Below are 26,344 nucleotides of genomic sequence, written 5' to 3'. Positions count from 1 at the left end.
TTAACTATTTCCTTTCCCATATTAGGGAAGTTTTCAACTATAATCTCTTCAAATATTTTTTCAGTCCCTTTCTTTTTCTCTTCTTCTTCTGGAACCCCTATAATTCAAATGTTGGTGCATTTAATGTTGTCCCAGAGGTCTGTGAGACTGTCCTCAGTTCTTTTCATTCTTTTTCTTTATTCTGCTCTGCAGTAGTTATTTCCACTACTTTATCTTCCAGGTCACTTATCCGTTCTTTTGCCTCAGTTATTCTGCTATTGATCCCTTCTAGAGTATTTTTAATTTCATTTATTGTGTTGGTCATCATTGCTTGTTTCATCTTTAGTTCTTCTATGTCCTTGTTAAATGTTTCTTGCATTTTCTCTATTCTATTTCCAAGATTTTGGATCATCTTTACTATCATTATTCTGAATTCTTTTTCAGGTAGACTGCCTATTTCCTCTTCATTTGTTAGGTCTGGTGGGTTTTTATCTTGCTCCTTCATCTGCTGTTTTTCTGTTTTCTCATTTTGCTTATCTTACTGTGTTTGGGGTCTCCTTTTTGCAGGCTGCAGGTTCGTAGTTCCCATTGTTTTTGGTGTCTGTCCCCAGTGGCTCAAGTTGGTTCAGTGGGTTGTGTAGGCTTCCTGGTGGAGTGGACTAGTGCCTGTGTTCTGGTGGATGAGGCTGGATCTTGTCTTTCTGGTGGGCAGGTCCACGGCTGGTGGCATGTTTTGGTGTGTTTGTGGACTTATTATGATTTTAGTCAGCCTCTCTGCTAATGGGTGGGGCTGTGTTCCTGTCCTGCTAGTTGTCTGGCATAGGGTTTCCAGCACTGTAGCTTGCTGGTCATTGAGTGAAGCTGGGTGTTGGTGTTGAGATGGTGATCCCTGGGAGATTTTTGCCGTTTGATATTACATGGAGCTGGGAGGTCTCTTGTGGACCAGTGTCCTTAAGTTGGCTCTTCCACCTCAGAGGCACAGCACTGACTCCTGGCTGCAGCACCGAGAGCCTGTCATCCACATGGCTTTTTTATGAGGAGAAATTCTGCAGAATCATTTCAGAAACGGAGGGAGGAAAGTGAATAAAGACAAAAAAGACCCTTTTCCTGCAATCCCTGGACTTTTGGTATGAAGACACTAGGACAACATTCAATATTTCTACTTTTTAAAGCACTTCCTTTCAAAAGCAAAGAATTTGTTTCATTTAATGTCATCACTTGAAACTTTTTGGTGGTAAATTTAACTTTCCTAACAGAACCAGTTATGAAAATTGAGAGCCTATGAAATCATGAGATTCCTCTTGGCATAAAAATTCATATTTCTTCTAGAGTATTAATTTTCCAGGTGTGAGATACAATACTCAGGTAAGTGGAAAATTCTTTGGAGGATTTGTTGTAATAAATAATGGATTCTTGATTATGTCCACGCTAGCATTTTAGGTCTACAACAGATACAATGCTAAGTAAGATACTGCCCCTGCCTTCAGGGAGCCCTGGGAAAGTAAAGCAAGTAGAGAAGTACAAAGATTATGAGGCAAAATGTGGTATGTTGTAAGAAAGAAAAAAAAGCTTGGTCTTAAATGAAATAAAGAAAAGGCTCCTGAAATGGATTTAAATTGTTCAAGGAGAAGGCAAGGAGGAGATTGCGGCAGGGTGGATGGGTGGGTGGTGGTGAGGACACAGAAGAATTAAAACAAATATAAATACAAGAGGGTTGGAGATATTTAAAGAATATCAGATAGCAGGTTGTGATTTGGCTGCAATGTGGAGTGTATATAGGGAAACGACGGCCAAAAATGAAGAAGGATGAAGCAAAATAATGGAAGAGGAACCCAGTTAGGAGGCTACTGCATTAGTCTAAGTTGGATGTAAACAGTGCCCACACTAAGCGTTTTCAGAGGGGAGCATGTCACTGTTAATTAGAGGGTTTGGTATAACAAGGGGAGGAGGAGGGGAACTTAAAATGGGTCTGGGCTTTCTTAATCCTGGATGACTGGATGGTGGTACCATCAAAAAAAGTAAAGTTAGAAGAAGAAAATAAGTTGAAGGGCAATTATTATTTTGACTTATCTGCAGAATTTGTGGTGCCTGTGTAGTGTTCAAGGAGAAGTACATAGCAGTGAGAAATAGGAGTCTGAAGAGTGAAAGAAACTGAGTTAAAGATTTGGTAGTCATATGCAGAAAGGTAGTGTGCTTGAAACTGCTAATTGTGAGAGTGGATTCATGAAAACAGTAGATGCCTGGGAAAATGTCTATAATTAGAAGGTAGCAATGAAATGTACTTCTTAAATGTAAGAGTTTTAGGGTTCAATCTGTTGTCTTCTTTTCTATACACTTCTAGATGGTTTCACAGACTACCTTCCACTAACAGCTCTCGTTTAATGACAAGCCTATTCTTTCCTTAAAGCTCTCAGCTTCTATTTCATAGCTAAACTCTCATCTTGAATGTTATTCAAAACACTAAGCAGAATTTTTAAAAAATCCTCATTTGCTTTATAATTTTCATTTCATATTCTTCTTTTGAGTCTCCAAGTAAATAAACACTCCTTTTTCTCCCAGGATGCAGAATTTTACCATATGTCCTATGATGGCATTGTCCTTTAGTTCTGCTTAAATGAGGATAGTATCCTTAGCCTTCTGCACCATTAATTTGTGTGCCAATAGATACCTTCCATATCCACACGTGCAGTCTAGACCCTATTTCTGGTATCCTGCAGGCATTCTTTTAATGCTGCCTGCAGGAACAGGACTATTTTTTCTGCTTAGCTTATCAGTTCTCACACGAGGAAGAGAATCTATGAGTCTGAAGTGGTTCAGTTATTCACTGGCTATATGCATTAATTAATGAAAACTACAGTCTCTGACATGTACTATTTCTAGGTATTTGTCCCATCTCCAACCCAGGTAACAGTACTTTCTAAAATACCTTTAAAGGTACTTTCTAAAATACCCTGTGTGCTTACATTTAGTCATCAAATACTTATGGAGAAAAACCCAAGCCATGGGGCCAATCATGTTTGGCTATGACTCTGTTTCAGGAAGTTGTGTCTACACAGTACAGAAAGGAGGAGAAGAGCAAGATGGCTACAGAGTTGTCCTGTGCAGAGGTTTCATTTGGAGTTACCCATGAAAAGTAGGGAAGGGTTGAAACTTCTTCCTACCTTGTTTTCAGTTTACTAAAGCAGCTGGACTCTACAGAGTAGGAACAGAAGGCAATTTATTCTCTCTCACCATTTCCCTTTAAACAAGTTCTGACAATTCATTTTTCTCTTTCCCTGGATGAAATCTTGATCAGATCTCATAAATGACATTTCTGGTCATCGAATTTTCTCTGAAAAATGTGTGACCCAAATTAAATTTTATTCTAATTTCATAAGAAATTCTTCCTCCCACTATCCTAGCTCAAACCTAATTCAGGGTTGGAAGTCTCCAATAGGGAAAGGAATTGATTTCCTCTCTTCCTAACTACAGATGCTCCCTCATTCACTATGCTGCCACCTCTAGTTCTTCTAGTGTGGGTGAATTTAGTGTGTATGAGTGAGAAAGGAAAAGACTGAACGAAAGGGAGGAAAGGACAGTGAAGATCATTCACGCCACGGTTGTACACTGAAATCATAGCCCTTCCTCAGCTGCATACCTAAAGACTGGCTCTTTATCTTGTGGGGGTACTTGGAGATGCCCAGACAGGAACCTCCCGTCTGTTTCTTGACTCTAGGTATGCCTCCCCTGGCTCTACGGTTCATCATTCTCCCCTCAAACCCTGGCTTCTGGCTATCCATACCACCAGATTCATTCTGTTAAGTTCACTCTCCCCTTCCAGGCCTGTTTATAGTATAAAAATAATCCACACTTAAATATATGCATCTAACATATATTATTTTTATATTTTTCTAACTGGTACACTGAATGGGCAAAACACCCAGGTACATTCAGTAAAGAATTTAATTTTTCTTCTATAGATGTCTTCAAATATGCCCTGCTGGATCTCCCTTCCCACCTTCTGAACAAGCCCTTAGACAAACCCCATAGCTCTTCAGTCACTTTCAGCTTAAAAAAAAAATCCCATTTCAATTCTTAGAACACATTCTTCTCCTTGGCCTCACCTTGCTCTTCTGCTCTGGTTTCCTTAAGGTAAGGTGGCAGAGAGGAAAGGGATGGAGGAAACAGGCAAAGTAATGATCAATGCTGTTGTAATCTAGTTTTTAGAACTCTGGGTCATATCAAATATCCAAATGCTGGCTTAGTGAGCATCTGAGGAATTTTCAGAGAACTACTTCCAGTTCCTTTGTCCCGTACCACTGCCTGGAACTAGCAGTGCATTTAACGGCTGACTTCTTGTAATTCTTACCCTCATCAATTAATACACAGTAGAATGCACAATGCCTCTTTTTGGAATTCCTCTTGGGTAGGTCCTTTCAAGACACTTCAGGCCCATTTTCCACAGCATCTATTTGGTCCACAGGAACTCAGACATCTTTGTCACCCAAAACGTTTAAGCACAGCTGGCCCAATCACTGACTCTTCCCTCCTCACCCTGCTACTAGGCCTACTCCATCTGGCACCACAAAGGATTTCCCCATGAATGAAATGGCTGACGTTTGCCCCTTTCAGCATGAATTATTTTTTTAAAAAAATGTATTAAAAAATACAGTATCCTAATATAATATTTTTTTTAATTCATAGAATCCCTACCTTACATGGTATGTTAGCAGTTTTGACACAACTCTCTTTCTCAAGATACTTTCTGCCCTTGGATGCTCCTAACACTACTTTCGTATTTTACTTCTTACCATTTTGGTCATTCTTTCTAATTCTCCTCCCCACTCCACCTTTAAAAAGTATTCTCAGGACTCTGTCCTTGGTCTTTCTCAATTCTACCTTAGGTAATCTCATTGCCGCAACTGTAAATCCCATGGCTTCAACTACCATCCATGTGTTAATGATTATGAAGTTTTCCCTTTAGCCCAGCCTTTCATTCTATTCGCCTGCTTGACAACTTCACTTAGATGTTTTTATGGTATCTCAAACTTAAATCCCACTTGTTCTCTAATATTCAGTTATCTCAACAGATGGTCATATAAGTCACAGAACTGATCATAACATCTTTATCACCTCACTTCCTTAACCTCCGTATACCATCATAGACAGAACATGATTTTAAAATACAATTCTGATCTTACCACTCTCTACTTAAACCTTGTTAAATTCTCTTGAGAAAATTAGTAAACACCTTCTATTTTATCCATTCATCATGAATTCTTTATTCTGGATACTGACTTTCTCTGTACACAATTCTGATGACTATGGGAACAACCACATTATAATACAATCCATTTGCTGGGCTCTGGACACTTGATACAAATTGTAACACACTTCCTTGGCTACAATGATTGGTCAAGAGATAAGCACCTAACACCCAACCTAAGCCTTTCTCCAGGGCTTATAGGGCTTGAACAGAAAGGGAGTTCACCAATCTCTGAGGGTTTTTAAACTACAAATTGTTACACATAAGGGTGGTAGGCAGTCATGTTTCCTGCCACACAGACCAGATAAAGTTAAGAAAGCTGGTGTACAGAATAAGAAATGTGGGTGGGAGAAAACTAAAGCCAGGAAGGCAAAAGTAAAAGATAAAAAGAGTTCTGAGTTTTCCAGTCCCTAAGTCTAGCCAATTCTGAAACCTGGTTATATGAATTACTCTAGTAACCTACAATAATGTCTTTTTGGCTAAAATGAATTTGTGTTAGGTTTTTCTCACTAGCAACCAAGAATTGCTAGTGACAAAAACTAAATAAAGAAAGAGACCAAAATATTAACCAGCCCATAATGCCCTACATGATATCATCAGCCTAACATAGCATCTCTCTCAAATCCCCTCAACACAGTACACTGGCAAAATGGCATCCTTTAGTTGTTCATACACACAAAGCTGTTTTATTCCAGGGCCTCTTTTCCCTTCTCTTTTACTTAATGCAATATGACTTATCTTTCAAGTATCAGCTTAAATGTTATTGTGCTCAGAGTATCCCTGACTTTACCTTCAGAGCACACAGACTGGATTCCAAATGTGTCTAGTTTCAATGACTAGCCTCCCCAAGTTAAGCGTACGCTCACATGCACAAAATAAGAAAATGCTTATAGTTATAGCAATTCTGATAAATTCCTTACCTCAAATGCCCATTCTTTTTCTTCTTCCCCATCCAGAAACAAACGTGTTTCTTTATAAACTTGGCCTATATCCAGGTTTAATGGGGATATATCAAATTCAAGACGCTGCAATTCAAATCCTAATCCAACACCTATTGCTTTTATGAAGCTTTCTTTCAGTGCCTAAGATACAGACAGACATTTTCTCTTAGAGCTTTAGTAAATTGTTCATAAAATCTACTGTCCCCAAAACATATGGATTTTTTATTTCTTTACTACTTTACAGCTATAAGCTATTTATTTTTACCCTTATAGTAGCATGGAAACAAACCAGTTGTGAGAACTTAAGACAAATCATTTAAGCTCCCTTTGCCTCCATTCTCTCATGTATAACATGTAATAATAGTAGTACCTTACTAGTGGGGTTGTTATGATAATTAACTAACTTATGAAGGGCTTACAATAATGTTTTCTGGCACATAATAAATATTATATGTTAAATAAGGTCTCATGTGTATGAGATCCTTTAAGACAGAAAACCTTATTTATAAATACTGATAAACTGTCTTGTTTTTAGCTTTAAGAGTATCTTCTAGTTGAGCATTAAATATATGTTAAATTTTCTTAAATGTCTTTAGAATATAATAATGTGTACATAAAAATCATGACGTTCCCAAGTAATGACTTATTTACTTCAAACACTGTATGAACTACAGGTTTACCACAGGACTTTTGCTCCTGTTTTTAGCAAAGATAATGGAATCAACACAGGGGCTTACTCTCAAAACTAGAAAGAAATTATACCCAATTCCTATAAAACATATCCAGCTGAGTCCATTCATCCTTAAAGCTTCTGATTGTTTCCCATTCTTTGTTGGTAAACTTTCTTTTCATAATATGAAAAAATTCTGGAATTGAACCACGACCTGTCAATTGAGGAAACAGAGAATTACCAAAATTATTAGACAGCGCATAAAAGAAAACTATAGTCCAACTTTACTTTTGAATACAGTCACAATAATCCTAAACAAAATATCAGCAAATCAAAATAAGTTGAGAGAAGGGTAGCTTAATAGAACAGTGAAATTCTGTGAATTATTAAATAATTAAGGAGAAAAAAACATATGGTTATATATAGATGCTCACCAAAAATTTGATAAAATTTAGCAGCCAAGCTATTATAAATCTTAAATAACTAGGGGAAATTTCCTATATATGAGAGAATATCAGAAATCCAAAACAAGTACTCTTAAAATAGAGCAATAGTATGCTGGGGTTTAAAATTTTGCTTTGCCATTTCACAGGAAAATCAGGGAACAATTTCTTTACTATAATTTTGGGGGAACTGGTAGAAAGCTAAGGAGTGTTCTTTTATCCTAAGTTATTAACATGACTGGAAAGTTAATATACACTTCATTCCTTCACAATAACTGTTTTTAAACATGTTTTCTAATATGACGTTTCCAAATAAAAACAGATTTTAATTTCTGTTCTATTGGCTAATTTTTAAAAAAATCTCAAGTATATCCTTAGCTCCACTGTTCCATAGACAATAAAATTTTACATAGCATCCTAAAAATAAATAGAACTCAAAGGATCTGACTCCCAGAACTAAGAGCTAAGACACAAATTAAAATATATGGTATGTCTTTCATATTATATTTTTTCAAAATATTATAATTATGTGTTTGTCTATCTTTACTACTGAACAGAAACCTTCTACCATCATTCATTTACTTATTCTACAAGTATGTAGAATGTGTACAAATACTATACCAATATGAATTGACCTAATGGTTAAAAACAAATCAGTCATGGTTCTTAGCCTCACACAATTACAGCCTAATTGGTCAATCAGAAAGTCTGGCAACAAGGTAGGTGAATCACAAATGTTTACTATATGAATAAATGTACATTAACTATTATGTGGTAAATTACTCCTAAATGCTCTATTGCCCTGTATCCTTAGTTCATGATTGCATTACTTCCAGTAAGCCTCTTGAAAGTAGTCCCTCTGCAGATTCTGTTAACATAGCTTGTCTACTCCGCAACTCCCATTTCTAAAATACTCAACTCCAAAATCTGACATTCCCAACTGGCTGCAACCATAGCATGTCTGGAAAGAAGAAATATGTCAATTCCCCTACTTAATGCTTTACTGGCATTTAACAACTAACTAACCCCATGAGAATTCAACATTTAGAACGACAACTATATCATTCACTCTAAAAATACCCAAGTGCTCGGATGCCAGGAATATCATGATAACCAAAACAGACATGGGTCCTTATGTTCATAGAGAGTTTAAAGTTTCTCCTACAGTAACCAAGTACCTTTTCCATAGTTACCTCAAGGGTAGAAAATATTAAAAACAAGCTCTCCCACAAAATTGTCTACAACTCCCCCACCATCCCTACTTCAAAATGGTCAAAACAGTCTCCTCTTGTTTACCTAGGAAATATTTCTAATGACATTCCAGTGATAATGTGGTTCTTCACTACACTTATTCACTTCCTTGTTTGTTTTCAAGTTCAACAGACTCATTTAATTAATCTGTCTACTCTTTAGTCCTCTACTATTCGTAAGAAAGATAACTTTACAATCCATTTTTATTAATCAACTAATGTTTATTGTTTGTATCTGTTCATATTAATGTTAAAAGGCTATTATTTCCTAAAAGCCCTGCAAAGCTGTAAAGTCATTTCACGCAACAGCACTGAAATATTAAACTGGGACCTTAGGAGTCCCAGGGCAGGGCAGGAGATTCTTACCCTTTTGGGTCTATGAACCCCCTTTTATAGTCTGGTGTTTATTCCTCAAGCCCCTTAAATAAAGACTGTCTTATTAAAATGCAATGCATCACTAGTACATACTTGCTTGACAGATAAAACACTAAAGAAAGTAAAGAAGGCAAGCTTGCAAAAGTTATAAAAGTAAATCCGGAGATTTTAAACACTGGGAGCACTATACCTACATAAATTGTAAACTGTTTCCTCTTGAATAGATTCGGGTACAAATAGTGTAAATAATAACAATGAGAAGAACAGCTACCTTGGATTTTGGAAGACAGCATTATATATTTTGAGTGGAATTGTAGTTTTAACAGAATACTATCCAAAAAGCCTAAAATTTAAAAAGATATGCCTGTTGTCATCTATAGTGTCATTATGTTTGTTGGTTTCTTCAAGTTATAATTCCATAACCTTCAAGAAACTCCCTGATTTTTACCTAAATATGATGGGGCAATCGAGGAAAAAAATTAAATATTCACACTAATAAAAAAAAACTCATTTAACATAAAAAGCAATCTAGCACAACCACTGGAAAAGAATCATAACTGATCATGTACAGCTTAAAAATATCCGATATGAGTGTGTTTTCATATACTTTTAAGAGCATCATATCCCACAAAGTGAGATTGACAGCAACAGAAAATGACTTTGTAAATATTCAGCCAAAGACAACAGCGCCACATTGTGGCATTATGGTGAAAATACACAGTGAATGAGTACTCTGTTAAGGACTTAGTTTATCTAGGAAATTGGAATTAAAAAAAAATCAGTAGGAAATACCAGAATAGTACGTTTGCCCCTCAAACTAGCTGAGACAGCACAATTATTAGACACATAAGTTGGCAGAGCCTCCTAATAATACCAACACATATTCATGTCTATTACAATATTCGATTTAATAGACATATAAGAACTTAAGTTAAAAAAAGATAAAGATAAAATAACTGAAAAACTTACATAGAACCACTAACCAGGTTTAGAAAAGACAGATCCCTCATCTTATAGCTTAATCTTTAGGGAAAGCAGCACTAGATACTAACTAAGTGTTCTGCAATGATCAACTAACCAAGGTCACAGAGCAACTAGAAAGTTTATTAAACAGAGTAGTAACCTACAACAAGATAATTTATAGAGTTGAGCCTTGAACAAGGCGGGTTTGAACTGTGAGGGTCCATGTCTTCCAAAACTCACGCCCACACAGAAACTAAAAATGTGACCTTATTTGGAAATACAGTCTTTGCAGGTGCAATCAAATTAGGATGGATTAAGGTGGGTCCTATATCCAATGACTGGTGTCCTTATAAGGAGAAACATTTAGACACGAAGAGAGAATACAGGGAAAAAGGCAACATAACAATGAAGGTAGAAAGTAAAGTGATACAGCTACAACTCAAGGAATGCCAAAGATTGCCAGGACACTAGGAAGAAGCAAAGAAGAATTCTTCCCTGGAATCTACAGAGGTAACATGGCCCTGTCAACACTTTGACTTCTGGCCTTCAGAACTGTCAGAGAATAAATTTCTGTTTTTTTAAGACACCAAGTTTTTGGTACTTTGTTAGGAGCCCTAGGAAACTAATACATTCATGCACACAATTTAATTCATTTATACAGACACACTCATATACTCTTCGCTTTAGTGTTATACCCCTGTAGTCAAATGTTCAAATCCTGGCTCTAACACTTCTTTACTATTATTTATTTAACTTCACTATGGCTGTTTCTTAAGCTATTAAATAGGGAAAAAAAGCTGGGTAGTTTAAGAGATAAACATATAAAGGGCCTGGAGCTATTAAGTACCAAATAAATGTTAGCTCTAAGGCTATTGTGGTAGTTGTTTTATATATATATCCTCTTTTGTGAAATGTTTTATCAAGTCTTTGTCCATTCATTAGGTAAGTCTTTTTTTTTTAATGTATTTTTAAAAAATTAATTTATTATTTATTTTTGGCTGTGTTGGGTCTTCGTTGCTACGTGTCGGCTTTCTCTAGTTGACGTGCGCGGGCTTCTCACTGCAGTGGCTTCTCTTGTTGCGGAGCACAGGCTTCAGTAGTTGTGGCATGTGGGCTCTAGAGCACAGGCTCAGTAGTTGTGGCACACGGGCTTAGTTGCTCCGTGGCATGTGGGATCTTCCTGGACCAGGGCTCGAACCCATGTTCCCTGCATTGGCAGGCGGATTTTTAACCACTGTGCCCATTAGGTGAGTCTTAAGTGGCTTTTCTATCAATACTTACAAGTATTTTAAATATTAACAATATTAACCTCTGTCTGTCTTATTTGCCCCAGTTTGCGAGAAGAGATTTAATATAAAATCAATTACATATGCTAACTTTGCCCATTCTTCTTATCTTTCTAAGTTTAAAAGGCATCCTTCTTTCAGAAATCTGGCCAAATATACAATTCTATTGTGTTCTAGTAATTGTTATTAAAATTTAATTCTAATTAATTCTGTTGTACACTGTGTAACAAGGATCTAATGGCTTTCAGACAATTTTACTCATGAAAAAAAAAGTTGATGGGTTACAACCTTGCTTTTTGTTGGCTCTATAAATTACATCTAATATAGTGTTTCCCAAACGCTAATAGGTCCAACAATCACCTGAGAAATTGTCTGAATATAGAATCCTTGGTTGTATCTAAGAAATTCTAGTTGAAGAGGTCTGGGAGGGTTTCAATGAACCTGCATTTTTTCAAGGAACCTGCATTTTTAACAGGCATCCTGGCTGATTTTACTCTTTTTTTTTTGCGGTACGCGGGCCTCTCACCACTGTGGCCTCTCCCGTTGCGGAGCACAGGCTCCAGACGCGCAGGCTCAGCGACCATGGTTCACAGGCCCAGCCGCTCCGCGGCATGTGGGATCTTCCCAGACCGGGGCACGAACCCGTGTCCCCTGCATCGGCAGGCAGACTCTCAACCACTGCGCCACCAGGGAAGCCCCTGGCTGATTTTAATATCTTGACGACCATTTCAGAAACACCATTCTATACATATAACAGTAATAACTATCACAACAACCTTAGAGCTAACATTTACTTATTAAGTACTTAATAATTCCAGGCACTTTACATGTTTATTCCCAATCTAGCCAATGCTAGTGGTGGTATGACTGTTGAGCCATCAGTATGTAAAACATATACACACAAGTTTTAGGGGAATTAAAGATTTAAATGTTAAAAAAAAAAAAGTGTAATTTTAGAACAAAATCTAGGAGACTCTATAACCTACAGTTGGAGTAAATCTTTTACCAACTTATTTTTTTTTTAAATGAGACAGAGTTCAGAATTTATCAAGGAAAAGTTAGATATATTAATTAAATAAAAGACAAAATTCATATGGCAAAAAATACAACCAAATTCAAAAGATAAACAAAAGATAAACAAAAAAAAAAGATAAACAAATAGAGTGGGGAAATAGTTGTAACAGATTTGGTCTATGAAGTGTCAATATCCATAATACATAAAGAGCTTTTATACATGGATTAGAAAAGATTAATAAGCAGTTCACAGAAGAGCAAATTCAAGTAGCTAACAAGCTACCCTAGTGATTAGAGTAATGCACCATTTAATAAATAATCTTTAACCGCTGAATTGAAATATTATGTATAAATACTGGGCACTAACTCTTAACCCTCCTAGCTGTCTATACTTTTGCTAACACCACACTCTTTTGTTTCCAATGCCTAATATAAAAAATTGTAAGGCAAGTTCCCTCTCAGTAAACTTTGTATACTCTTCTTAGACATCAGTTCCTTCACAAAAACTTTAAATTCATTTAACCCAGTTCCATGGAATTTTTCAGATTTTGTACTTGCAAATCCTTAAACACGTATCAATAAAATCTAGTATTGAGAGGTCATATATTATAGAATGCAGTGTCTAAAAATATAGGCTTTGAGGTATGGGTTCAAATCCATGATATTCTACTTTTCAGCTTAGTTGCCTTGGGCAAATGTCTTAACCTACTCCATAAAATAACAATAACTTACAATTTAGACTTAAGAGGGTGAAATAAGATAATGCATAGAAGGCATTTAACACAGAGAAGTTGCTCAGTAAATACTAGTTCTATGTTGTGATCCCACTCAAATCCTCTGCACAGTGGAAAAGACCCATCCTGTAACTTGGAAAGGGGGAAAACTACCTGCCAGTAAAGACCTGGTTTTCCAGCAAGTTCAGAGCACAAAGAGAAGTGTGACTTATTTAAGCTGCTTGCTGGCTGTAAATCTCCAAGTTAAAAAAAAACAAAAAACAACATTTTGCACATCCTGCAAAATGCAGATCCAAAAAGAATGTAGATCAGCTTAGAATGTAGATCACAAACAATAGTGGAATACAGATCTTCCTTGACTTACGATAAGGTTACGTCCCGATAAACGCATTGTTAAGTTGAAAATAGTTTAGGTCAAAAATGCATTTAATACCCCTAACCTATGGAACATCACAGCTTAGGCTAGCTTACTTTAAATGTGCTCAGAGCACCTACATTAGCCTACAGATGGGCAAAATCATCTAACACAAAGACTATTTTATAATAAAGTGTTGAATACCTCATGAAATGTACTGAATACTGTACTGAAAGTGAAAAACAGAATGGTTGTACTAGTTGTTTTACCCTCGTGATTGTGTGGCTGACTGGCAGCTATGGCTCACTGCTGCTGCCCAGCATTATGAGTATGGAATGGCATATGGCTAGCACAGGAAAATGTCAAAATTCAAAATTCAAAGTATGGCTTCTACTGAATTGCTTTTAAACCATCATAAAGTTGAAAAATTTTAAGTTGGACACTATAGACTGTAGCAGCAACAAAGTTGGAAACCGAATCTGATGGATGCAAATGCAGGAGAGAAGAAGCTAGGGAGATAAATGCAGGATGAGGAAGAAGACTCGAAGGAAGAACTATTTTTAATCACACCTCACTGATGAGAACAGTTTATATTCCAACTAGAATCTGATATGAATATCATTTTTCACTGTAGTTGCATACCCACTTTTTAATTTTTCAACAAATTTTAGGAATATTTTATGTGAAATTGAGAACTATTATTTGTACATTCAATAAATATTTACTGAGCACCTGCTATGTGCTAGACACCCTGCTAAGTACTAGGTATACTGTAGCAAAAACAAAACAAGCATAGCTCCTGAACTTATTTAATGAAGGAGAACAGATAATAATCAAATAACTAAGTTATAATTACAAATGAGAAAGCCCATGAAGGAAAACAAGATCAGGTGGTCAGGAAAGTCCTTTCTGAGGAGGTACTGGTACTGGCTACTTCTCATCCTTCATGTCTAAGGTACTCACGAAAGAGTGGGGAGAACAGGCAGAGCGATCAGCTTTTCTGAAATGACCTGAACAGGAAAAAGTCTACTACATTCAAGGTAATAAAAGGTGAGTATGGACAGCAAATGGTGAGCAGAGAGCAGCTAAAAATGCAAATGGAGAGATAAATGAGAATAAGATGATAAAATCATGTTAAAGGGACTGAATTTTATTATGAACCAACCTAAAAGTTTTAAGAAAATTGCTTTAAGGAAAATTTTAAAGACCACTCTAACTCTGTACCAAGAATGTACTGAGAGAGAACAGAAGTGAAGAGGGGGAACCAAACAGGAAGCTATTAAAATAGTGCTATAAATAGTATGGTGGAAAGAGACAACAAATAGGCTCTACCATAGCTACCATATAATATCACCACTTACTTTATACTTACTGTACATAATTTACATAACAACTGTTCAAGAGGAGTAGTTCTATGATACAGTCATTTCAAAGTTATTAAATTAGTATTAAATCTCAAAATATTGAGTCCTTTTGTCCTGCCAATTAATATCCAGCAAAGTTTATAACAAAAATGTGAACTTGAAAGTATAAACCTGTGGGGAAAAATATTTTCAGTCTTTTCCCAAATTTTAATAATTTTTATACTGTATCTCTTATCTTGCCTTGTAAACATGGGAACCAAACTGAACAATTCATACTTTTATACTTTATACAATCCTTACTTTTATACTTCTAACTGCAAAAGCCTTTAGTGGTAGATAAAAATTAGAAAATGAAGGAAAAACAACCAATATTTCTCAATTGGGTACAGCAAATTATAAAGATGACCCACAAAACACCTCACCCCACCCCTGACCACAGGGCTGGGATTGTATTGCACTGGCAATTTATCTATACTAGGGCCCCCAATATCTTATAATCCCTCTTCTCTGGATATCCATTAAACAATTATTTACTGAGTGCCAAGTATGCACCAGTTACTTCTGTATAAGTTTCCTCTCTCCATTAAGTAGAGAATAATGTGGTGGTTACAATAGGGTCCTTCTAGCATCTGGCTAGAAGGGAGAAACCCAAAACTTCTTACATCCATCAATATATTCTCTCCTGCCCTGCCATAGCAGCAATGGGAGAACTGGGAGATGGCGGGAAATGATCTGCACCTAGCAGAAATGTCTAATGTGATAAGGAAAGACTCCACAAGTTCCTACATGATGTTTACCTGCAGACAAAATGGGAGTAATAGAACTGAGTCTTACAATATACTCACGATGCCCCCAAAGTCTAACTCCATCTTGAGAGTTGATAATCTAATAACAATGCCCGAAACAAAGTACAATACTTCCCTTGCTCCTATACTGTTTTACCCTCCACCATTTAGCAACTCTTGGAAACTTTCCCTGCTCAATTTCCTCACTTACTCTGATAAGCAGAACATTTCAAATGAATCACCAGTGAAGTAAACCAGTGTCTACTTTCCTGAGAAATGATGCTGTGTCCATTAATCTTTCAGACACTAGTGACACAGTAACAATACTAATGGCAACTGGAAAACAGCTCTTCCCCAATGCATTACTGGATATATCAATAGCTTTTTGGCAATGAAACAGCCAAATAGGAAAAGGCCTGGATACTGTGATTAGTCAAACAAGAGCAATGAGAAAAGATGGTGGATAAAAAAAGTCTAATAAAATATAATTAACAGAATCTTCACTTTTTGCTCAATTACCTTCCTATCATTTATTAAGTTTCAATTAGTACTTACTTGTTTATCTGGTGTTGACCATAAGCCAACATTGCCCATTAAGCCAACTGTAATTAAATCTGTGTCTCACAGGCATAATTTCTAAGCAGATATCAAATCAACCTGATGAGCCAACCATTACTGTGTAATTGTACTGACTGCATTCTAAGGAGCAATGGTCTCTCCAATAATTTCTGATTTTTAGGGAAAGGTCACATAAGGACCACAGAAAGCTATGAAGTTTATGGGCTCATTTGCATGCTCACTCTGAATCCTCTGTAACAGTGGTTCGTTGATAAGGTTCACAATAAGCCTTCTATGACCCTGCCAAAAACCAGATCCTCTCTCAGAAAAATGTACCTGTGCATACAAAATGTAGCAAACAATTTCAGGAGGTTAAAAAAAAAATGACTTGATGCTTATCCAGGGTCAAGAACCCCTGCTATCATTAGTATAGCCTCCTTCTGAACAAAGTTAAGAATAGAGGTTTAATAGATTTATGAGCAGGTCAGAGAAAAAGCTGTTGGTGGGAAAATTCAAAGTAAAGACACTGACAATAAAGATGAGAGAGGAGATTCACAGCAATACTCTGAGGCCTAACTACTGCAGCACAAAGTGCTTATTCATTCATTTGACAAATATTTATTGCACATTATTTTGAACTAGGTAGGGTGCCAGACGTGATAGCAGATATAGCTACTATCAGAAGTAGCTAACATAGTTCCTGCTCTCATACAGCTTGTAAGGACCAGTGGGAAGAAAATCAACATCCTGAAAAATAATTATAAAATGAAATATATAATCAGAATGAAGGAAATATACTTTATGAGAGCCTAGAACAAAAGAACCTGGCTTAGATTGAAGGTCCACAAAGGATTCCCTAAAGCAAGACTAAAGTTAAAGCTAACCAGTAAATAAGTTACCTATGCAGAAATGGGGGTGGGGGATAAAGTTATTACAAATATTCCATTCCAAGGGAAACATAAGCAAAGATCCTGTGGTAGACACAGTGTGGAGATTAGGGAACTGCACTATGAAATTAGGAAAATGTTGGTTCTCTTATTTTAACAGCTTTCTTCTTATCCTGTTACTTATCTTCTGATAAAAATGATAGTATGCTGTGTCCCACCCACTCCATAATATACGTAAGGCACTTAGGAAAATGCCATGGCACACAGTAAGTGCACACTAATGTTAGTGATGATGAAAGTTATAGAGTAGTTGAGAGAACTTGTGTTCTAGTAAAATTACCTAGGTATAGTCAACACCACAATAAATGTTAGCAGTTCCTACAGCCACCAATTACAAATTTCTAAGGCAAAATATAAACAACTTAAAATATTTTAATAATTGCTTGCTCTTCATTTCCATTTATATAAATGTGCTACAATGGCTATATTTAGATACAGTACAAATACATGTTATCTCTACTTAAGGACTACAATATACTTTACCACTGAGATTATTATTTTTTAAACAAACCAACAACTAATTGGTTAATTCTGGGAAAGACTTAAATGAAACCAAGTTCTTACAATACATATAATTACTATTTTTTTAATAGAATGATACTCAAAATTGACTCCCTGTTGAGTTCAATTTGATTGAACATCTATTACTTAAATAAAAAATATTGAGCTATGGAAAAACTGTTCTTTAGAAAATTTAACAGTCTTTGAGAAGTTTCAAATTTAGTCTTACTTAACAAGCTGAGGTATAATTCAAAAAGAAAACCTTTGTTTTCACTTTGCCTCTAGGCAAAGTATTATATGAATCCCCAGTAAGGAAGGATCTTTTATGTAGAAGTCTGTTAACATTCAAGAAAATATATAGTAAACAAAGGATGTTGGGGCCCTCAAGCCAACAGCCACCCCCAACTGTGTACCCTGAGGGGATTCAGGATGGAGAAAAGCAGGATACTGGCCCTAGACAGTTAAGGTGCATATCAAACGAATAATTTCAGTAAGCCCAAACTCTTGCATCTTCCCATACATAGAAAAGCGCTAAATTCATTAATGAAATGTCTGGTTTTCTTTAATTAACAGTAATCTTTTTATATTCTGACTACTGGGTTTTTGTTGCAAAAAACTCCTATATATCCTGGTTCCTCCCTTATCTCTTTGGAGCAGTCTCTCAGAGCTATTTGAGAGGCTGCTTCCCGGACTTGAGTCCTCAGAAAGTCTGCAGAATAATTCTCAAGTTTTGGGTTGTGCATTTTTTTCAGTCGACAATACCCTGCTCTCTCAGATATACTACCCTTGAGTATAAGCACATTTTTCCTAAACTTAAATATCTACATCTCCTTGTCTGATATTATTCAACAGGTAAGAACTAAGAGAAGACACTTAATAACTCTTGTACTACAAAAATGCAACATTACCTGGAAAACTAGTCTTCATTATATCAATTCCAACTTGTAGCTCAGACTCCGCAGCAAGTACAGCATAGTCTCCTTGATGAGAGATGTTAAAGTTGAAATTGGGGTAAGGATTCAATGAGTCTTTCGCAAGGACTGGTTTTCCTTTTGCAGTTCTTTGCAGACGAATATTATTCCAAGGTATATTCAATTTCTCTGCAACTAATTTCCTCATCATCAGACGACCAGCCTGTTAATAAAACATTTGTTAAGTATTGATGTCTATACTAAAGATTTAGGTAACACTGCCTATAACATACAAAGTCTATTTTTGTGGTTTCTAAAATATTCATTTCCTAAAGTTTTTAAAAAGTACATAAGTATTAAATACGCTGCTTTAAGATTTAAGAAATGCTTATGAAGACAGACAACTTAAAGTCCCTCTTTAGCAATTCCCTCCCTCCCCTTAACAAGTAACCAACCAATGTTATCAAGTATTTATCCTTTCAGTCTTTTCTCTAAGTACCCAAAATATGTTCATTTGCTTTTACTATCTATCCATTTATATGAAATCCTACTATATGTACTATTCTACCATGTATAATCTTTTAAATTTCTAAGTGTTGGGGATTATTTTATGTTTGTATATAACCATCTGGCCTGTGCATTTCATACTATCAAGGTACCACAACTTGACTATTCCCCTATTGTTGGATATTTTAGGCTGGCTCTAGTTTTACTATTATAAAAAAATTCCCCATTGAGCAACCTTGCTGTACTTACATCTTTGTGCATATGTGCATGTATTTCTACATCATATATACTTATCACTGGGCTTAACAATTAGCAATGCATGACCTATCTTTTTTCACATATACCCCATCCACTCTCTCCCTCCATTAATTGTTAAGAAAGAAATGGGGCTTCCCTGGTGGCACAGTGGTTGAGAATCTACCTGCCAACGCAGGGGACACAGGTTCGAGCCCTGGTCTGGGAAGATCCCACATGCCACATAGTAACTAAGCCTGTGTGCCACAAATACTGAGCTGGCGCTCTAGAGCCCACGAGCCACTACTACTGAACCCACGTGCCACAACTACTGAAGCCCGCGCACCTAAAGCCTGTGCTCTGCACCAACAGAAGCTACTGCAATGAGAAGCCCGCACACGGTAACGAAGAGTAGCCCCCCACCCCCCCGCCGCAACTAGAGAAAGCCCGTGTGCAGCAATGAAGACCCAACGCGGCCAAAAATAAATAAATTTTAAAAATATATGTATATTTTAAAAAATGACTAAAATCACACAAAAATACCTAAGGGTATAACAAGGCATATAATATTTTGAAAAATCTTCCAAGTTTTTTTCCCTTCAGTTCTAAACAATGACTTAAATACTGCACGACTTTGAATTTCACAATTTCTTACAAATTACAGAAAGTATAAAAATATTCACCAATATGCCTTCAAGAATCAATCAGCCCACATTTCAAAAGAAAAAGTGCTTTGACAGAGGAACATTTTCAAGGTAACAGTCTTTGATGGTAATTAGAAGCTGTTTCAAACTGCGCTACTATATACACAGAAGTCGTTTTGAAACCCGTTTCCATTTGTTGCTAAAAATACGTAAGTAAAATAAACAATTATATCTAAAGTACTGTTTCCCAAGCTATTTTGTCAGAAAGGTATGCCTAGGACTGCATCCTTCCTTGACTTAAGTTTCCCTGGTAAAGGAGGCTGGACTCTTCCAGTTCCACGGCGTGCAAGGCTAAAGTAAGTCATACTGTCAATATTTCTTAGGGCCTATCACGTGCAGGAGAATGGATAATGGTAGGATACTTAACAGGCTAAGAATGTGCTATGGACCCAAGCAAGGAAAAATAAACTTTGATAACTTAAAAATAAGAAAAAAAAAACATTGTGGGGAAAAAGAACTACTTTCTTTTTTGCAGATGAAGAAACAGAAGCAGGCGGTAGTAAAGTGACTTTCTCAGAGCTGGGATACAAATTCAAGCAGTATCACCACAGAGACTGTTTTTCTCTTGATCACTTTTACAGTAACTTGTTTTTGTACAGGATAGAGCTATATATATTCTAAATATACATATTTTATATATATATATATATAAAATATATATATATTCTTTTCCAAACAAGACATTGAATACAACTCCCGTGCTATATGGTAAGTCCTTGTTGTTTACTGTATATATAGCAGTATGTATATTTTAATCCCAAATTCTCAGTTTATCTCTCCCCACTTTCCCTTTTGGTAACCATCAGTTTGTTTTCCATGTCTGTGAGCTTTCAATTACAACGGGGCCTTCTCAACACCTATTTTAGGGTTTAGCACGATCTCTATTTTCAATTACAACGGGGGCGGGGCTAATATTTACAGCGGACGAGGCCTCCGAGGAGACTACAAAGACGGTGGAGACCAGGCCGCGCGCACACACTGTAGAGTCAGCAGCACCTACCACTCTCGCCCTGGGGCGGCCACAAACTGGCGCCGACGCTAGCGTGGGAGGGGGGAGTCTCTACAGCCCGGCCCACCATCCCCAACATCTGCTTCCTCGGCCCTCAATACGAAAGACCTGTAGTACCAAAGCTGCCTTAGCGTCGCGTGCAAAGACGAACTGGCCAATGCGCTCCTTCTCCTCGGGCTGGATCGATCGCACCGCGAGCAGCCATTCGGCTCGGCTCGGCAGCCAAGCGCCACAGGAAAAGGCCCAGCGCACGCCCTCCATTGCTGGCACCAAGCAGAATCGCTTAGCGGGGAAAACCATGCACTGAAAACCTCACCGCCACCCCGGGCTTGATGGCGCGGACGCTAAAAGTGCCCCACCCACTTCCTCCCGGCGCTCGGGCGGAGGGGGCGGAGCGTCGCGCTACGTCAACTGCACGTTGCTCACCGAGAGCCCTCACTTCCACGCCACCTACTCTGCCACCTCCTCCCCCGGGAGCGGAAGTGGAGACCCTCCTCTGCGCTTTGCGGCAACGCGTGACCGTCACGTGGGGCGGGGCTTCGGAGGCGAGCGAAGGGAGGGACAAAGGGCAAGAGCGTATAGAACGCCACTCACACTTGGAGAAGAGATAACGGGACAGAGGTGCAAGCCAATCGCAATCAGGCCTGTGGAGGCAGAGACTGGGGTGGAGACTTCGGAGACTGCAGTTCCAGGTGGGTGATTTCTGAGCTGTGAGAGAGGAGTGGGATGGTAGCGTCTTATTTCTGGGGACCAGGATCGGCCCCTATTATCCACAGAGAAGAGAATTTTCTTGGCTTAGGCTACCAGTGCCGCTCCTTCGTGTTACAGGGCGGGAGAGGTTTCTGTGGCAGGAAGGGGACTGCATGGTGCCCCCAAGAGTTGTGTTTCCCGCGGCCCTGAGTTGCCTTCCTCCCCTGTCCCCTTAGGCCGAAACTCATCTAGACACTCCAACCCTAGCAGCCCTCCCTGAAACCTGCATTCTAAGGCTGGGGCAAAGACTCTGCATTGCCTCCAGTGCAGGGCGCGGACCCTGCCTGAATCCAAGGCTGCTACCAAGCAGCTAACTGTGTTGAGGCCGTAAAGTGACCCAGGTGCGGTTTTTGTGGATGCCAAGCCTGGGCCAGAGCCCTAGGGAGAAAACTGAGGATTCTGTTGTTGAGGCACCGGTGGGTGGTCCCATTGTTATCAGAGGTCTTTGCTCTGAAAGCAACAGAACCAAGTTGCATAATTTCAGGAGCCCTTCATAATTAACTCTGTGCCTTTGCTCAGTTATTTGCTTGTGATCAAAGATCCTTGCGGTTTTGGTCCAGGGAAAAGTTGATCTCTGTAGATGAATTTAAATGCCTAACTTTGTGGTAGATTAAATGCGACACTGGGATTCAGCCGATTCCCTTCTTCCTTTGGCTGCCAGGGAATGTCAACTAAAAGCCAGCAGTAGTAATTAACAGTTACCTGCGGCTTATTTCCATCCTCTTTAAGATAGCTTTTATTATGTTTTCATCTATATTTGTTTCTGTTAACTTTTCGTGATATCATCATTCCCCTCCAATCATTTGCAAGTAAATGGGATCTTGAACATACACAAACACAAATCCTCAAAGGGCTGTAAAATGAAGTACTGGCTTCATACATCAGTTTAGCTAATACTATGTGTCAGGTGCTATATCTGCTTACAATCTGGCAAAGAAGATAAGACATGTACAAAAAGCTACAGTAAGAGAAAATGTAAAGATATGTAAAGTATAAAGTACTGTTACCCATACCAGCAATGATTTTAAGTCATTTGTCCACTTTTAACTTTATGTATCTAAGCACCATATTAACACTTTTCCATTCTTGTCTTTTTGAACTGACTTTTACAATTTTGGTATATTTACTTTTCTATTTCTAAAAACACTTCTATGTCCATTACATCCCATGCTCGTCTATGCGGTAATTTTTACCGTTGGAGAAACAGATGAGAAAGAGAATTTGTGGAATTATTTAAACTCAGGTTTAGGAACGTATGGTCCACTCTTCTACCTTTCAGCTAAGCTTTGTGTATTCAATCTATAGAGCCTAATAAAGGTAGGTAATGTAGTGGTTATTTGTACTTGTTTTCTCAGAATGTTCTCTTCTCCCCCCATCAGCACATTCCTTGTTCGTCTTTGTCATTCAGGACTCAGCTCAAATGTCATACCAAAGAGAATGTCTCCACAGACATGTATAAAAAGCTCACTCTTCCCACTCCTTATCCCCCAGCCCTGAGCCTAGTACCCTAGCGGACACTCTTTATAGGTTTGTTTAATCCCCTTCCCTATCTACTTTTTAAATTCTTACTTGTCCATCAGGGCTTAGCTCAAGCCTTACTTTTCCTAAAGGACTACTACAGAGTACTTAAAAATATATATATATATTGTCTATATAATTAATTTGGCAATTAATCTAGTACTGCCTTATTGGCCTGAATTATTTATATGTGTGTTATCTTGCAAATTAGAATGTAACTGCTCGAGGGGGAGTTCATGTGTACCTTGCCTTTTACAAATAGTATACTTAAGCAAATGTTTTTGATGAACTTTTAGAATAGATTTTACTCTTCATGAGCAAATACTGATATTTATATTCTGTCTACTTCCTTCCCTTTTTTCTTAAGGCAGTATAAAGTGTGCAGTTAATAGCTTGCCTAACTATATTCAGTAAACCCAAAAATGTATTATAGTATTTTTTATTGCATTGGTTAGGGGGAAAAAGGGCTAAAGTGATAGCTCAGCAAGCTTGTAGTAGTCATCTTACCAGATCCTGATCTGTGGCTTCTTAGGATTCTGAGAGACTTGTGTTCCAGTTTCAGTTCTATCACCAATTATCTATGTGACTTTGGGTAAATCACATAACCTCTCCCAGGTATCAGTTTCAATGGAAAAGCATCAAATGAGATCATCTCTAAGATTTGGTGATTTTTTTAGGTAATGTTCATTAGCTTTTTATTCTATTGCAAAACCTTGATTTCCCCTTTTCCTTTAATTCCTGTATCTGTTCTATCGCAAAGTTTTATTGGTTCTACTACTAAAATAGAGCTCAAATCTATTTCCCTCCATCTCCAGTCTCTAGTCTAAACCACCATATTTCTCACCTGAAATACTGATTAGTTTTCTATCTTGCTCAAGAAAGGGAAACATTCTCTTGCTATGTCTGTCCTCCATGCCATAAGCACTCCTGAAACAACCTGTCTTCAGAGCTAAGTCTAGAAGTCCATGCTCTTAATCACAGTGCTATAGGCCTCCTTAATTAGACTGAGAAGGAGATAAACTTGAAAAGTGTTGTGGCACAGAAAAGAATGGGGAACTAGTTAACAGTGTGAATATTTCTGAGAGGTTAATAAGATGAGGGGAGTGAAGTTAGCATTTGACTACAAGATGGTAGGGTGGTGACATTGACATGAGCAATTTTATTTATTTTATTTTCATTTTTCTTTGATTAATTATTTTATTCATTTATTTTATTGAATTTTATGGCTGAGTAATATTCCATTATACACACACACACACACACACACTACATCTTCTTTATCCATTCATCTGCCAATGGACAGTTAGGTTGCTTCCATGTCTTGGCTATTGTAAATAGTGCTGCTGTGCACATAAGGGTGCATGTATCTCTTCTTCTTTTTTTTTTTTTTTTGCGGTACACAGGCCTCTCACTGCTGTGGCCTCTCCCGTTGCAGAGCACAGGCTCCGACGCGTAGGCTCAGTAGCCGTGGCTTGCGGGCCTAGCCGCTCCGCAGCATGTGGGATCATCCCAGACCGGGGCATGAACTCGTGTACCCTGCATCGGCAGGCGGACTCTCAACCACTGAGCCACCAGGGAAGCCCCTGTATCTCTTCTAATTAGAGTTTTTGTCTTTCCTGGATATATGCCCAGGAGTGGGATCATATGGTGATTCTATTTTTAGTGTTTTAAGGAACCTTCACACTGTTCTCCATAGTGGCTGCACCAGTTTAGGTTGCCACCAACAGCATAGAAGGATTCCCTTTTCTCCACACCCTCTCTAGCATTTATTATTTGTAGATTTTTTGATGATGGCCATTCTGACAGGTGTTTTGATTTGCATTTCTCTAATAACTAGCAATGTTGAACATCTTTTCATGTGCCTATTGGCTATCTATATGTCTTCTTTGGAGAAATGTCTATTTAGGTTTTCTGCCCATCTTATGTTTGTTTTTTTTTGATATTGTGTTGTATAAGCTGTTTGTATATTTTGGAAATTAAGCCCTTGTTTGTTTGCATCATTTACAAATATTTTCTCCTATTCTGTAGGTTGTCTTTTTGGGTTTTTTTTATGGTTTCTTTTGCTGTGCAAAAGCTTTTAAGTTTAATTAGATCCCATTTGTTTATTTTTGCTTCTGTTTCCATTACTCTATGGGAGAGATCCAAAAAAATATTTCTGTGAATTATGTCAAAGAGTGTTCTGCCTATGTTTTCCTCTAGGAGTTTTACATTTAGGTATCTGGTTTTACATTTAGGTCTTTAATCCATTTTGAGTTTATTTTTGCATATCGTGTTAGAGAATGTTCTAATTTTATTCTTTTACATGTAGCTGTACAGTTTTCTTAGCACCACTTATTGAAGAGACTGTCTTTTCTCCACTGTGTATTCTTGCCTCCTTCATCGTAGATTGATTGACTGTAAGTGTATGGGTTTATTTCTGGGCTTTCTAACCTGTCTCATTTATCTATGTGTCTGTTTTTGTGCCAGTGCAATACTGTTTTGATTACTGTAGCTTTGTATTAGAATCTGAAGTCAGGGAGCGTGATTCCTCCAGCCCTGTTCTTCTTTCTCAAGATTGTTTTGGCTATTTGGGGTCTTTTGTATTCCATGGAAATTAAAAAAAAATTTGTTCCAGTGATATGAGCAACTTGAATAGAGTGAAAAAGAGGAACTTGATTGTAGTGGGTTGCGATGATAACTGGTGGCAAAGTTACTGCAGACAGTTCTTTAAAGAAGTTTTTCTGGGAGTAAAGAAATAGGATGGTAGCTAGAGGAGAGTAAAAGATCAAAGGATAGATTTTTGTTTGATATTTGTTTAAAGATGGGAGATACTAAAATTTGTACATTGATCGAAAATGTTCAATAGAGTGGGAGAAATTGTGGATATAGGAGTTTGTAGGTGTGTTCACCACTCTAAAGTGTGCTCCAGAGTGGAGGACCTTGTCTCTATTGTTTTTGACTGTGTGCCCAATATCTGGAATAGTGCTTACTACAATAATAGTTACTTCATAAATTTTCTATTATTTGTTGAATAAATGAATGACTTGGACTCTATTTATCTTACCTTCTCTCAATTCATCATTCACACATCAGCCAGAAAAAAATAAATCAAATCATGTCGCTGTCTAGTTCAGTCTTCCATAATTCCAGTTGCACTTAGAACAAAATTCCAGTTCCTTGTGGCCTATAGGATCCTGCATGAGGTAGCACCAGCCTTCTGTAACCCTATCTCCCCAACATTCTTGCTCTCATTAACTATACTCCAGCAATGCTGGCCTTCGTTCATATCCTAAAACTGAAGGACCCTTTCCCATTCTAGGGC

General features: G+C 37.6%; 2 protein-coding genes across 3 annotated transcripts in view; one reads left to right on the top strand and one right to left on the bottom strand.

Moving 5' to 3' along the window:
* The window catches only part of AASDHPPT (aminoadipate-semialdehyde dehydrogenase-phosphopantetheinyl transferase), a 28,918-nt gene extending 7,779 nt beyond the window's left edge, over positions 1-21,139 (bottom strand). The window contains exons 1-4 of the mRNA XM_024768919.1: positions 20,893-21,139; positions 18,319-18,544; positions 6,928-7,049; positions 6,145-6,306 (exon numbers count right to left, since the gene is read on the bottom strand). Coding sequence (XP_024624687.1) covers positions 6,145-6,306; positions 6,928-7,049; positions 18,319-18,544; positions 20,893-21,075 — 693 coding nt within the window. The 5' untranslated portion in view covers positions 21,076-21,139. The remainder of the gene's footprint in view (positions 1-6,144; positions 6,307-6,927; positions 7,050-18,318; positions 18,545-20,892) is intronic.
* Positions 21,140-21,319: 180 nt separating this feature from the next.
* Positions 21,320-26,344, top strand: part of KBTBD3 (kelch repeat and BTB domain containing 3) — a 51,509-nt gene continuing 46,484 nt past the window's right edge. For both annotated transcript variants that reach the window (XM_024768914.1, XM_024768913.1), the window contains exon 1: positions 21,320-21,467. The gene's annotated coding sequence lies outside the window, so the exon portion shown is untranslated. The remainder of the gene's footprint in view (positions 21,468-26,344) is intronic.

The sequence above is a fragment of the Neophocaena asiaeorientalis genome, unplaced genomic scaffold (genome assembly GCF_003031525.2).
Source record: "Neophocaena asiaeorientalis asiaeorientalis breed wild unplaced genomic scaffold, Neophocaena_asiaeorientalis_V1.1 scaffold151, whole genome shotgun sequence".
NCBI classification, from domain to species: domain Eukaryota; kingdom Metazoa; phylum Chordata; class Mammalia; order Artiodactyla; family Phocoenidae; genus Neophocaena; species Neophocaena asiaeorientalis.
Note: the sequence above shows the minus strand (reverse complement) of the source record. Positions and strands in the feature narration are given on the sequence as shown.